Source organism: Monodon monoceros, unplaced genomic scaffold (genome assembly GCF_005190385.1).
Source record: "Monodon monoceros isolate NGI ecotype Baffin Bay Population unplaced genomic scaffold, NGI_Narwhal_1 Super_Scaffold_18, whole genome shotgun sequence".
NCBI classification, from domain to species: Eukaryota; Metazoa; Chordata; class Mammalia; order Artiodactyla; family Monodontidae; genus Monodon; species Monodon monoceros.
The window spans coordinates 67,238,806-67,252,991 of NW_021703774.1; the positions used below are offsets into that span (position 1 = coordinate 67,238,806).

The 14,186-nt window shown below is 50.7% G+C and overlaps 2 protein-coding genes across 4 annotated transcripts in view; both read right to left on the reverse strand.

The window, feature by feature from the left end:
- Positions 1–7,103: 7,103 nt before the first annotated feature.
- On the reverse strand, positions 7,104–10,435 carry ACKR1 (atypical chemokine receptor 1 (Duffy blood group)). 2 transcript variants are annotated; one of them, XM_029229399.1, is made up of 3 exons: positions 9,996–10,435; positions 8,743–8,875; positions 7,116–8,134 (listed from the first exon to the last, which is right to left on the reverse strand). In XM_029229399.1, the coding sequence occupies exons 1-3, from the start codon at positions 10,433–10,435 to the stop codon at positions 7,151–7,153; spliced, it is 1,557 nt and encodes a 518-aa protein (XP_029085232.1). In that variant the 3' UTR covers positions 7,116–7,150. The 2 variants fall into 2 exon arrangements, with proteins under 2 accessions (XP_029085233.1, XP_029085232.1); XM_029229400.1 differs by lacking the exon at positions 9,996–10,435 and having other exon boundaries at positions 7,104–8,122; positions 8,743–8,936.
- A 1,956-nt stretch (positions 10,436–12,391) lies between these two features.
- Positions 12,392–14,186, reverse strand: part of CADM3 (cell adhesion molecule 3) — a 29,279-nt gene continuing 27,484 nt past the window's right edge. Inside the window, exons 8-9 of one of the 2 annotated variants that reach the window (XM_029230684.1) lie at positions 13,701–13,826; positions 12,392–12,828 (exon numbers count right to left, since the gene is read on the reverse strand). In XM_029230684.1, coding sequence (XP_029086517.1) covers positions 12,710–12,828; positions 13,701–13,826 — 245 coding nt within the window. In that variant the 3' untranslated portion in view covers positions 12,392–12,709. The remainder of the gene's footprint in view (positions 12,829–13,700; positions 13,827–14,186) is intronic. The other variant, XM_029230683.1, reaches the window with a different exon arrangement.

Genomic DNA, 14,186 nt, shown 5'->3' on the forward strand with positions numbered 1-14,186 from the left:
TGGCTCTATCCCAAAGCATGGGATATCCCTCGACTATATTTTGATGATTTGTTACTGTCCAGCCTCAGCTTGAGTCCTTTCTGTTACTGTGAAATCCTGACTCAAATCAGTTCTATCCTCTTATTCTTTTCCATGGCACCAGTTCTTTTCTCTTATAACAGCATTTGTAATTTATCTGTGTGTTTAGTGTCTAATCTCTGCCTTTCTTATTGTCTCTAAAATTGACAAAAGCAAGGCCCTCATCCTCTATGCCCATCACTGTGAAACAAGAACACAGAGCAGTATAGAGCACATAGTGTGTGTGTGTGTGTATGTATGTGTATGTGCATGTGTGTGTGTATTATTTTTTTACATTATCAAAAAAAAAAAAAGAATGCCACAGCCCATCCCTGTAATCTGCAATCTTGTTGAGGAAAGCCTTTCCTAACATTCAGTCAAAATCAATCTCTGTTATTTCTCCGCACCCCGTGTTTCTAGTTCTAAAGCTCCAGCTACATATATGTTTAATGCTTCTTTCAAGGACAACTCTTCAGTTATACAAAGATAGCTATGTATTTTTCTACATTTTTCCAGTGTCAATGCCCCACCCACACTCAACCCTGCTCTTCCAGCCCCTGCTTATAGAAGAGGCATGGTCTCTGGAGTGGCATCATTTTGGCAACCCCCCTTGGAAGAGCTCTGATTTGTTAGTGTCCAACATTTGGTACCCAGAGCTGAGCCGTTTATTCCCCAAATGGCCTGTCCTGGGCAGGAGAGGATGGTGTAGTGCCCTCCCTTGTCCTGCACACCACATCTCTTAATGCAGCTGGAGTCTGCATTAGCTTTTTTGGCTGCTACACACACTATTGAATCATCTTTAGCCTGTGCCCAAGCGAAACCTCTAAATTTTTTTTTTTTCATAAGAACTTTTGTTGAGCCAGGCCTCTTCCATCCTGCTTTTATGCAACTGATTTTTTTTTTTTTTCTTGCAGTACGCGGGCCTCTCACTGTTGGGGCCTCTCCCATTGCGGAGCACAGGCTCCGGACGTGCAGGCTCAGCGGCCATGGCTCAGGGGCCCAGCCGCTCCGCGGCATGTGGGATCCTCCCGGACCGGGGCACGAACCTGCGTCCCCTGCATCGGCAGGCGGACTCTCAACCACTGCGCCACCAGGGAAGTCCATATGCAACTGATTTTTTAAAACACAGGTTTTGTATTAATTTCTCAAACTTTATTTAATTTCTGCAAAAGTTTTTTCTATCTCAGTGACCTTCCCTCCAACTTACTCCTTTCACACTTCCAGAGTTTCCATAGATCTCCCTCTGTCAATCAATCAAGAATGTGAAGTGAGCAGCCCTCTTCTGGGGCCTGAAGGAGTAGGTGTAGAGGAGGAGAAACATGGTCATATTTTTGGAAGCTTCCAGGCTGATAGTCAAGAGAGTCCACTTCTTCCTCACCTCTTTCTGAGGTCACAGACAGAAAAGGGCCAACTGATTTGTAAACAGCTTTCTTTTCCAATGCTCCACACCCATCCCCTCTTTTCTGAGTAATTGGCCTTCACTGCACTGGCTTCCAGAATCCACCACATCTACCTTATAAGAGTGTGAAAGGAAAAATGTCCTTTATTCTTGTATCTTCTCTGTATCTGTACATAAAGAACATTCTGGATGTGACAGAGAGACAGAACTACCCATTGGCCAGGGGCTTTATGGTTTGCTAAGGGTCTGTAGCTGTGAAACAGAGGCCTGGACAGAGCAGTCTATGTGACGGAGGGCCTTGTAGATTTCCAGTGTGTCCTGGGATCTGGATATGTCCAGGGTTATTAGGGAGAGGGCTGGGAAAGCCTGCGAACCAAGGAAAGAAGGGGACAGGAGGGGACCAGATGAGTCCAGAGAGATGCTGATGTCCAGAATTGTGTCTGATTCACTTCTGTGTCTTCTGGGACCTCTCACAGTGTCTTGAACTTAGAAGGCACTCAATACATCCTTTAAATGAAATGAATTATACACCCTTAAGTGCCTTAAAGGGTTAACCCGACCAAGTACCTAGAAATGCAGAGAGATGAATGCCATATTCTGGCTACAGGGGTCAGAATGGGAAAGAAGGAACCAGAGTTCAGAGGTTGGGAAGGGCTAGGGGGCAGGGGAACTAAGCTGGAACTAAAGAAGAGGAGGAGGGAGAACAGAGAAGAAAAAAATCATCAAGGAGACGGAAATGACTTTTAGATCCAAGGAGGGTGTGGGCTCTCCCGCTGAGTGTGATGAAATGTGAGGAGGTGGCTAGGCTCCAAATTTGGTTCTGAGCCAATGGAAAACTGTCTCCCAGAACTCTGGTGAGTCTCCTGGGACTCACTTTTCCGCAAATAAAGACGAAGAATGACAGCACTTCCCAGCTCTCCCCTGCTGTCCAAAGCTCGCAGCTTTGTCCCAAAGGAAAGCACGCATTATTCCTCCGACATGGCTGAGGAACTGAAGTGGTGAAGTCCCCCAGCTTCAGCCACCTGAAAGTTGATCCAGAAATCAGGTTCCCAGAAATCGTGTGCTGACAGCCCTCCAGTCTCTTCAGCCCCCAGATGCTTGCATGGTGTGGGAGAGATGGCCTATAGGACTTAGGGAGAGGAGCTCCGTTTTCTGGCAGTTCTTCTGTGCTAATTCTTTGCTTACTTGTTCCTCTTCCCCATGGGACTGTAAACCCTCCAGGGTGGGGACCATGCTTTATTCATATAAAATTAACTAATTCCCATATTTAGCACATGTTTACTGAGCTCTGACTATGCTCCAGTCACAAAAGGGGAAAAGTTCTCGCGCTCTTGGTGCTAGTTTTCTAGTGGTGGGAGGAAGGGTAGATTAGAAATAAGCTGGTAAGCAGACAAATGAAGAAAGAGACGATTTCAATGTGTGATACACGGTACACTGGAAACACCTCAGGTGAATTGGTGGGGAATCGGTGGGTGCGTGAGGTGGCCGGGGGCTATAGTCCATTGGATGTCAGGGAAGGTCATTCTTGGAGGAGGCGAGATTCGCATTGAGATCTCAAGTATGGGAAGGTGTCAGTCACAAAAAGCACAGGAAAGAGCATTCTGGGCAGAAGAGATGTCAAGGGCAAAGACTCTTAGAGTGGAAACAGGACTTGCCCATTCAAAGAACAGAAAGTCCCCTGGGTCACTGGGCCTCTGCCTTAGTGAGCAGGGAGGAGACTTATGGAAGTCCCAACAGGCAGTGTGAAAGCATATGAGTTTAGCTCTGGGTACAGCAGGGGAGAACTAAATACCAAATTTGGGCTGTAATATTATATTTTCCTGAAAAGAGGCTTCACAAAGTTCATCAGATTTTCCAAGAGACCTGCGATCTCCCCTCCCCCATACGTTGATGATACCTGATGTAGAGGGAGAAGAGAAGGCCCAGGCTCTTCAGAAACATCCAGTTTGGAGTCACATGCAGTGAATTCTTCCAGGATGCAGAGAATTACCCAGGAGAAAGAGTACAAAGAATGATCCTTGAGGAGGTCAAGGGTGGAACTTGAGACATTATCCGTGACATCTTAGGGAGTAAACAACATCTAAGTGTCCCCCAAATATGGTAGGAACATACCCAAAAATATGGGGAGAAATGGCAGGGTTAGGAATTTTGGGGATCTCATGGAAGACATCAAATTTGCAAACAACTGGACAATGAATCAGAGATATTTGAGCATTACAAGGACCTCTTTCTCTTGTTTTTACAACTGTGTCTAAAAGGTTTCTAAAAGTCTAAGGGTGATGTAAAGATGCCTAAAGTCCCCCTAATACTATGCCCCTAAATTTCCCTAAGTCAATTTTTTCAAGGACCCCTTTCTCCTGGAGATTCCCTCTTCCCTTCACCAGATAGTTATAGGGAAGATGAAAGCTGACACACATTTTGGCTGAATGGACTTCTAACCTCCCCGCACACCCCGCGTGCCCCACGCACCTCCTGCCCAAATCATTAGAAGATGAGCAGAGATGATTTGGAAGGGCTTGGCCTTGTTTATTAACCTAAGCAGTCATATTCGTCTGCAAGGTGCGCTATTGTTAATTAAAACTGCGATTCTTCTTTTGCCCAGAGAATAATTGGATAGCATACAGTGGTTTTCAAGCAAATCCCTGGCAATTAGAGTTGGCAGTGAATTGGGTTTGAAACCCCAGTGAAGTTTTCAATCAGAATTCTCTGAGGGTGGTTTCTGGAGGAAGGTGATGAAGGAGCTGGGGGTTTACACAAATAGGAGTAGATAAAAGGGTGTGAGGACCCGGTATTTGCTTCCTAAATCCTTTGGGAGGGGCTGCAGTTTGAAATCAATGAACTATGGGCATCAATGTGATCTTCCACCTTCCCTTAGGAAATAAGTCTCTCTCCATAAAGAAGCAGTGCAGACTGACCCTACCCAGGGCGTGGAGTGTTCCCAAGAGCTTGCTCCCTGGCTGTCATCTTTCTGAGAGGGTATTTTTCTTTAGGCCCAATAACTCATACACAGCTAAAGTCTCTGCCTTCCCTGAGATTAAATTCTGAAGGGTTCAAAGGAAATAGGATTTGTATTCCCAAAGGGTTTCAGAAAACATGCCAGAGTTAGACTAGCTTGGGAGTGGTTGGTGGCATTCAGTGGGTTAAATGGACTGGTGTGACAGGACCCCAGGAAAACCTTAAAGAAATGACTGAGGCTGGGGTTAGACTGACAGAAGAACTCTCCAAATGCAGTGTAGATAACACAGGGAAAGGCCAGCCCCCTAGGGGACTGGGGCAAAGCTGTGGAGATGGGATGGGGAGGAGATAGCCATGGGGAGGCGTCTCCAACCCATCCTGACCTCTTATCAGCTGCAGGCTTCTGCCTCTGCCTTTCTTTTGTGAAAGATGTGAGAGCTGCAGAGCTATCTGAGGGTCTCTCTGACAGGACTGAGCAAAGAGGGATTTCTATCTGGAGGCATGGCTTGGGGTGTAGATAAGACAACCCCAGTGGTCTTAAATTAAGCCTCCCTTGCATCAGGTTGACACTGGAAGATTCAGCAAGTCGAAAACGCCCTCTCCTCCCCCTTAACTAGGTCAGCCTCCGAATCCAATAGCTTGTAAAGGAGTTGGCCAATGTCTGAAGGATTGAGAGTGGTCAGGTGCTGGAGGGGGCAAACTACGAGAATAGGCGGCAAAGGGAGTAAGAAAAAAGAGAACACTGGGACACATGCATAAACTGTGGTTGGAGACCTTAGCATAATTTAGGTTTGTAAATTATGTCTTTTTTCTTCATTTTCTCTGCCTTCCTTTCTGTTTCAGAATGTCTCCCGCCTCTCAATAGGTCCCTAAATCCCGCCTTTCAATTTAGGATACACCAATCGGCAGCTAATCTGGTGGTTGCTAAGAGACAGGAGGTGGGGGATTCAGAGGATTTGTCACTGCACCCACCCAGGAAAATTCCCCGAGCCTAGGATGCTCTAACTCACCTCTGCTCCTCTCCTGCACTCTCCTACTTAGCTCCAAAGTCCAGAGTCAAGCAGAAACGGTTTAGGGGAGAAACCAGTTATAGCATATCTTTTTTTTTTTTTTTTTTTTTTGCGGTACGCGGGCCTCTCACTGTTGTGGCCTCTCCCGTTATGGAGCACAGGCTCCGGTCGCGCAGGCTCAGCGGCCATGGCTCACGGGCCCAGCCGCTCCGCGGCATGTGGGATCTTCCCGGACCGGGGCACGAACCCGTGTCCCCTGCATCGGCAGGCGGACTCTCAACCACTGCACCACCAGGGGAGCCCTATAGCACATCTTTGAAAAACGAAAGACCATACCTAGATTCAGACAGATATAAGGTATCTCTCAAGTCTCCCCAGCTTTTTAACTGGGTTGGAGGGAGAAACTCATTTGTGTGTGTGTGGCATCTTGGGTAGACGGTGAATTTGTTCGTGCAAGTAGAAGTTGTTCCCCTTATGAAGTGGGGCTTATTCATGATCCTTCCCATCATCACCTGAACTTGGCTGAGAAAAAGCCCTCAGGATCATGACTAAGCATCCAGAGAAAGGGGGGGCGGGGGGGGCGCCCAGAGTGAAAGGGTACAGCGTGGAAAGCGGAAGGGTATATTTGTGTGGCAAACAAAAAAAGGTTTATTTTGAGAGCTGAAAGGTGTTTGAAAGGGAAATTTGGGATCCAAATTCTTGGCATCCAAGAAGATGACCCAGCCAGATCAGGCCCTTCCCCATTAAGTATCTCAGGCTTCACAACTTCTTGGTTTGTTTAGTTCCCTCTACACATCCTTCACGGAGAAGACTAGATACAGAAACCGGAGTAAGGAAAACTCATTTGGTAAGGAGTGAATTACAAATCCTGATTCCATATCCTGAGAACAAGGAAGGAGAACAGAATGAGGTGAAGGGAGAGGCCTGAGAGAGATCGGAGCATACACAAATGCAAATCAGACACTGATGGAGAGGCAAGTATACACGTAGACATCTGTTATTACATGCATTCATCTAACGTGGATATGGGTTCTAACAGATTGAGGACAGACAGATGCACACATGCACACACACACACAGGGATTAGGATTATGCTGAGGAATAAACCTCGGAGAGATGACTCCTGGGAAGTGGCTTTAGAATTATCTTGATTTGTTCCCTGGACTAAGTAAGGTCCCTCAGGATGCTTCTCTCCACCTTCCCTACCACCACCCTGATCTCTAAGCAAAGCCAACAGGGAGACAGAAGACAGGGAGGAAGGCTGGACAGGCTGAGCCGGGAGGAGGAGTCATGCTCTGGCCTCATCCTCATTCTTCTCTGTTTTTCTCTCTCTGGCTTCTACTCCGATTTCATTTGCTTTCTGCAACAGCTTCTCTTCTTTCTTTACTAGCTAAGCCATCTCTTCTAGTTTAGGTTTAGCTGCTCTCCTCATATTCTGATCCCCCTGCTCTTCCCCCTTGAGATGGCAGTAACCCCACACTTCAAGAGAACATCTGTGTGTCCCGAGGATGTTTGCACATCATTCATTTTCTCCCCAGGCCAGTCAGAGAAGCAGACACTGCCAGGGAAGTCTGCTGTGAAATCTCTCTCTCTCTCTCTCTCTCTCTCTCTCTCGCTCGCTCTCTCTCCATTCTCCTCCCTCTCTTCTACATCCCCAGACAAAACAAGAAACCACCAGCTTCATAAAAACAGCGTACACTTTAATTCAAGTTGACAGGTGGGAAGAGAGTTAGGATTTGCATCCAAGGATGTCCAGATGGGAAGATTGTGTTGCCGAGAGGGGCAGGGAGGGCAGAGAAGTTTGAATGGCCTGGTAGCAGAACTGGGCGAGGAGCAGGGGCGTAGCCACACAGTGCAATATTGCCAGGGCTTCTGCCAGGTCCAGCAGCATGTCCAGGGTCTGCTGGGCCAGACATGTTGACACCACCATGGCCCTGGACCTCACCAGGGAGTCCAATCCCAGAACCATGCCCTGAGGCCACCAGAAAATGAACCAGACATATAGGATATTAACCCAGGGACATGGCCCCCTGCCCAATGCCTTCTTCAGCCCCTTGGCTCCCAACAAACCCAGTGGCAACAAGATGAAGATGGCAAAACAGGCTGCAGCATGTATGTACCGCAAAATTTCCCATTCCCCGCTGAAGGTCACTGTGCAGAGTCCACGGGAAGTGTCACTGCCCAGCGTGATTGGCAGTGACAATAGGGCAGCCACTCCCCAAAGTCCCACACTGATCCCCAGCCTGAGACCTGGGACGTGACCTATACCCAGTTTGGGGCCCAGGCAGGCATGGCACCCTATCAGCAGAGCTTGGGCAAAGGCTGAGCCATACGAGACCAAGTGAGCTAGGTGGCAGAGGGAGGTGATGAGGGCCCCACTTAGCCCCCGTGCCAGGATGGGCACCATAATGCTAAAGAGAGCACTTCCCACAGCCAACTGCACCAGGATAGACCAGTTCTGGTAGACCTGACGGGGGAACAGAGGTCTGAGAAATGCGTAGAGGACAGCTCCACTAATCAGGATGCCCAGGACACTGGCGAGGATGAAGAAGGGCAGTGAGGAGTCGTCGAGCAGGATACAGGAGTGGCAGGGCGCAGCTGCTTCCACATCGGTGAAGTTATAGTCTGCATCGTACGTCTCAAGAAATTCACTCCAAATCTTGTCTTCAATGGCCAGTTTAGTAGAGTTGTCATCAGCCACCTGGAGGACATTCTCAGAAGGGGCAATCAGAACATCTAGTTACCTCACTGAAGGGTATCCTGGGAACCGAGGGCAAGAGGTGGGGAGAGAAAGACAGTGGGGAAGTGGGAGCTGGAAGAGCTGGATGGAGTGGGGATGGTGGGAGAGGACAAGGCAGGGCGACTCAGGAGGAGCAAAGAGTCGTAGAAAAGCAAGGGAAGGGCCTCCCCTGGTGGTCCAGTGCAGGGGGGTGAGGGTTCGATCCCTGGTCGGGGAGCTAAAATCCCACATGCCTCGCGGCCAAAATACCAAAACATAAAACAGAAGCAATATTGTAACAAATTCAATAAAGACTTTAAAAGATGGTCTGTGTCAAAAAAAAATTTTTTTAAAAAAAAAGAAAAGAAAAGCAAGGGAAGGGGAGCGGACAGGACTGGGAGAGCGGGGAGGGGGGAGGTCTGGATGGAACTGACAAAGATGAATGAGGAGGACCTAGGACACTGAGGTAAAAAGGGGAGAAGGAAAACAAGGGAAGGGACAAGAGATGAGAGAAGGATAGAGGTATACAGACCCAAGGGGCAGACAGAAGGAGTGGTGGGGGGCCAGAGAGGGAGGGGCTGTGGGCTCAGACCCACACTCACCGGGTGCAGACAGTTCCCCATGACACTGCTGGGCTCAGGGCAGGCAGAGAGATGGGCTGGGATAGTTCTGTCAGTGGCTGTGGTTCCCAGATAAGTGCCAGGGACTAATGAAGGCCATTGGCTCTGGGCAGGGCTATGGGGCGGGCAGTGCAGGATGGGGATGCATTCAGGAAGTCTTTACCCCACGCCCACTGCCTTCCTGAACCTCAGGACCACTTGAGGCCCTGGCCCAGGGCTTCCTGTTTTGAGGGTGGATTCCGCTGGTGGGGACCTGCGCTCAGGAAACGAAAAAGGTGGGGACCAGAAGGTGGGTATTTTCCCGAAGATGGAAAGGGAGACTTTCTGAAGGTGGAGAAGCCAGGGGGTTCCCAGCATAAAGGGATTCTTCAAGCACAAGGAAGGAAGAGGGGGCCAGAGGTGAAGTGTGAGACAGAGATAAGAGATGTGCTGGGAAGTTGGAGGGAAAGGGCAGCTGATGGCTCTCACTTCTTCTCTGTCCCCTTGAACTTGATCCAAGGAAAGATAGTTCAAAAGGGACGTGTTTGTGGGAGGGGGTGTTAGTGGTGTTTGTGGCTGGATCCATGTGATGCTGGCAGCCTGAGCCACATGTGTGCGAGCAGGGGCTCTTTGTGTATCAGTCTGGGTGTAGGAATGTACTTACTTATCTGTTCTTGTCTGTGTGTGTGTGGCTGTGTATCCTGTATATCATATCTTAGTGCTAGGTTTTAGGCAGGTGTCTTGGTGTGTGTACTGCTATCTCCAGGTCTGGGTGTTTCAGTGTGAGAGGAGGGAGGGCTTGGGGGCAGCTGTCAAGGTTGCATAATGAAGCTACTTCAGGGAGCAATTGGGCACTTGCCCAGCCACCTATGGGCACAGCGAATGCATCTTCCATACCAAGCAGAACACATGACGTGACAAGTTAAAGCAGGCTCTGGGGGACAATGGGACGGCATATTTTAAAATGGGACTGTTGCCTATGGGGTAATCTCTATTCATATTTCTGTTGGGGGACATAAAAGCTCTGGAAATGCTACACTGGCCTGGCATCTTAGCAAGATGTAACGTTTCTTGTGGTGGGGGAGAGCTATTTCTCTCCAGTTGGCACGGGGAGAAAAGGCGTGTACCCTGCAGGAGGATGCCCCTAAACCGACACCTCTGCTCCTTGGTACCCCCTCTCCCCACCATCCCACTGCTTTCACGTGATCTCTGCTCTTTTGTTCCCTCCACCCCTACCATGCATTTTATTTCCTCACTTGGGGACACTTAGCCTGGACATTGGGAGGGGTGAGTCATGGAGTGTCCGAGCTGGAACGATGAGATAAACAGGGTTGGTTAGGCGACACTGTTTCATTTGTCCAAGAAAGCACGCCATGTGGTAGTCCGTTCTGACCAGTGGTCTTTCCCACTCACACAGCGCCGCCTGGAGGTGGAAGCAAAGGTGCAGAGGGATGGCCATCTTGCTAAGACGGTCCCCTTTCTCCCAGGACTCTAGCTTCAGTTTCAGGTTCAACATGAGGTGGGCTAGAAAGGGAGTTTGGAGGGTCTGCTGAAGTGGTCCCGGAATGGTGTTGGGGGGGTCTTCTTCTCCAGCACAGCCTGGCACAGGACATGGGGAGCAGTCAGCTGCTGTGGAATGAAAGGACCTGGCCAAAGGGGATGAACACACTTCTCTCCCTTGGAGAATTATATCCATTCCATACAAGATGCCCTGGGGCGAGCAGCACGGCAAGGCACACACCACCCCTGGAGGCGCCACGTGCGGGGGGACCAGCAGAACAGCCCTTACACACACGCATCCCAACAGGAGCAAGGGCGGCAAGAAGGAGGCAGCCGAAGGACACGGGTAATCCAGATATATTGAGGGTGGCCCCTCTGAGATTAGCACAGGAGAGTTAGAAAGATTATAAAGATACACGATGCCCTCCCTGCTCCCTGCCCCGCCCCCCCCACCGACAGACACACACACAGCACAACGGCCCCTCCCCCTCCCCCCCGTACAAATATGGCTTCTGTGTAATATGGACAGAGTGGTTCAGCTCGAAGAGGAAAAGTCATTTTCCCAAAAGCGGGTGCTGGGAGGCTGGGAGCCCACAGGCCTGGGGCCCTAGGCTGCCTTGCTGCTGTAAGAGGAGGGGACCCCGGGCTCTAACCAGCGGCTGGAAGATTCACAACGGTATTACCTGAACGGAAAGGGATGGCAGATCTACTGGCTGCAGCTGCCCCCGCTTTGCACGCCCCTGGGTTGTCAGGGCAGGAGGACATGCTGGAGGAGGGGCAGAGCAGTGCCCAGGGGCACCCTGGGTCTGAGGCAGGGCGGCCGGCTGGCGGGGAGGGCGAGCAGTCTCGTCTCCACGGCAACCGGCTCGGCCACAAGGAAGACAGAAAATCAAAAGCAGGGGTGGAGGTGGGAAGGAGACAGGCAGCATCACTCCCAGCCCTCAACGCGCCGGGTACAGACTATGGGAACAAGAAGTGACAGTGGTCATTCCAGAGTCAGCGCCAGGGAGAGGCCTGGGGGATGCATAGCAAAGGCTGTGGCACTGACTCCTTGGCTGTGAGAGGGGAAATGGAGGCGGGGGTTGAATGCCCTGTGTTTTAGGGAAAGATGAGGTGGACGACTGAGCAAAAACACACGCTGGGACTGTTTTCTCCATAACAGATGGGCGCCGGGGATGGCATGGAAAATACCAGGATGGAGCAACATCCCAGGTGAGGTACACAGCCTGCCTAGGGACCGTCAGCTCCCAAAGCCCTCCTTTACAGGAGCCGTCCTCCCACAGCCCGCCCACATGCCCAGGAGCCCCTCTGCCTCTCACTCACACACATATGTGCACAGACACACACACAGACACGCACTCACATTATTCCCTTCGTTTGGGCAGGAAACAGCTCAGTGCAGTGAAGCTCCTTTTAGTATTTTTGTTGTTATGTCTGCCTGGCTGCTGAGGGAGGGAGGGAGGACTAGGGACAGCTTCGGGAACAGGAAGGGCCACAGGGCAGCACAAGACGGGGAGAAGTTGCTGAGCAATGCCATAAGATGAGTGGTTGCCGTGCAACAGGCCAGGGGCTCGGGTGACAGTGAAGGGCCCCTCGGCGGGGAAGCGGATGCCGTTTAGGGCCCAGAGCAGTGCCTCTCCCACAGCTGCTGGAGCAAGGAGGGGCAGCCTTGCTCTGCTATTCCCCCCCCCAAGGGCGGTTCCTGGGAAAAGGGCCTGGCTTCGTTCATCATGGGGAGCCATCTCTGCCATCCTTCCTCTCCAAATCTGCCCCTCCTGCAAGGATCTGTGTCCTCCCCCTTGGGGAAGCCCTGGGCCCCCCCCCCCGCACGCGTGGCTGCATGCCACCTGCAGGTCACATCCCCTCGGGGACCGCCATTCACTCCTTTCCTGTTGGGGTGGAGAAGGGGTGTCAGATGGTACCTGCTCCTGTGTCCAGAGCTCAAGGTGTGCGACTAACAGAGGAAAAGCCACCTCCAGCTCCTGGTCACAACCTCCCCGTCCCTGGAGAAGTCCGGGAAGAGCCACTGCTGCAGAAGATGGAGGGCTGGTGAGAGCCCCCCACCAAACTGACCCCGCTTCTTTCCTGCCCTTACCCTTTCCTCATTCTCCTCCTAACACTCTGGGTTTTTTTTTTATTTTGTTTTTGTTTTTTTGTTGTTGGCTTTCCTCACCCCAGGACCCCTGCCCCTCCAGCCTGGAGACGGATTTGATTTGGGATTGTTACAAAAATAATAATAACCCAAACGCAGAGAAGCCACGGAAAGGGCTGAGGGCAACCCTCCCTCCCCCCGCCCTCCTCCCTCCCCATTCCAAACCGAGTACAAAACCGCACCCAAAGCAGACATTCTGTACAGGGGGGTGGGGGGGGGCTGGGGAGCAAGCGGGAGGGGCGGCCCTGGGGTCGCTCTGTACAAGTCCAGGTTGGTGATGACCCCAGCAGTCCCCACGGGGTCCCTGGGGGGCTGCCCCTAGATGAAATATTCCTTCTTGTCGTCCCCGCCCGACTGCCCGCCTTCTGCGTTGATGATGGCTGTGTCCGCATCTGGGGCGTCGTCAGAGCCTTTCGCCTCGTGTGTCAGGTAGGTTCCTGGGGAGAGAGAGAGAGGCTCCTTCTTTTAGGAGCAGTTTCCAAACCTCTGAAGCCCCTCTGTCCACTTTCCCACCACCCACCCACACCTTGCTTCTGTAATTTTTCTCCTGCCTAGAGCTTTATTCTTCCTCTCTACCTGCCCTAATTTGCATCTTGCTGCCACCATCTGTCACCTGACCACACCTCCAAGAATTAATGAATCCTGCCTTTAATTAGAGTCTGATCTATAATACAGGCCAAAAAAAAATGGTGTGTGTATGTGTATACGTGTGTGTATATGTGTGTATATATGCGTGTGTGCATGTAAGGTGGTGATAGGGAAACTGCTAGGTCAGCTCCATGACAACGAACCTGAGATCTGGCTAGCATTTGCCCAGTCCACGTAAGTCCAGCTGCTGGCTAGAAGGAATAACAGAGGGGGAGGTCTGAGAGGAAGGCATGTGAGAAGAGGGGAGGGAGAGATGGCAGGGATACAGGAGAGGAGAGAAAAGTAAAGGGGTGGTGCGAGGACAAGGCATAGGGAGACCAAAGGACAAAAAAACATGAGGCTGAACAGAAAGGAGGAAAGTGCAGGAAGGAATGGGAAGAAGAGGCAGAGTTTCGGCAGTTTTCTGTCTTATGGCAGGAGACCCCGGAGGCAGAGCAGCATGGGAGCAGCAGCTGACTGATTTTACTTGGATGGCCACCAAGGGATCAGGCTCTACTGTGGGGTTGGAGATGCTCAGTTATCACAGGGTTGGCTGTGTTCTTTCTTCCTCAAACTCTCCAAGGGGCCGACTGAGTCTCCAAAGGCCCTTCCTGCAGCCTGCCCTTCACTGATCTCCCTACCCACTCCCAATCCCTCCTGATGCTTCCCTCATGCCTCTGACCTTTGTGCCGGATCAAGTAGTGGCCAAGGAAGATAAGCAGGACGAGCAGCAGGAAGACGATGAAAGCTACGATCCCACCAATGATGGCGTGGTAGGTGCTGGAGGATGAGGGCACCGGACTGGGATCTGGAGGGAGGTGGGATGCACACAGTCAGATGTGGGAAGAACTTCTATCTCACAGCATTTCTGACCTGGCCGTGGATCATCTTACACAGCTGACAACATGGACTAACATCAGGAGAATGGAGTGGCATCTTCCAGCAAAAAGGGATATGTCTTCTTTTGTACCTAGTTTCTTACAGACTATCTGGAACATAGTAATTGTTTTAAAAGAATGTAATCATGAATAAATAGATACATCTGCTCACACTTAACCTTTTGAGTTCGTGAACCTGAAGCTTGACCTTGGTCAAAGATCATCACTTTAATGTCTAAATCATCTCTTGTTCTGTGTGTGTGTGTGTGTGTGTGTGTGTGTGTGTGTGT

Excerpts from the sequence above, each read along its gene's own strand:
- ACKR1 (XM_029229399.1), bottom strand. The coding sequence starts at position 10,435 with ATGGATATAATTCTCCAAGGGAGAGAAGTGTGTTCATCCCCTTTGGCC. Across the intron at positions 8,876-9,995 it reads TCCAGGCTAAGTGTCCCCAA|CCCTGCCCAGAGCCAATGGC; the intron begins GTGAGGAAATAA and ends CCCGCCCCATAG. Across the intron at positions 8,135-8,742 it reads TGGGGAACTGTCTGCACCCG|AATGTCCTCCAGGTGGCTGA; the intron begins GTGAGTGTGGGT and ends GCCCCTTCTGAG.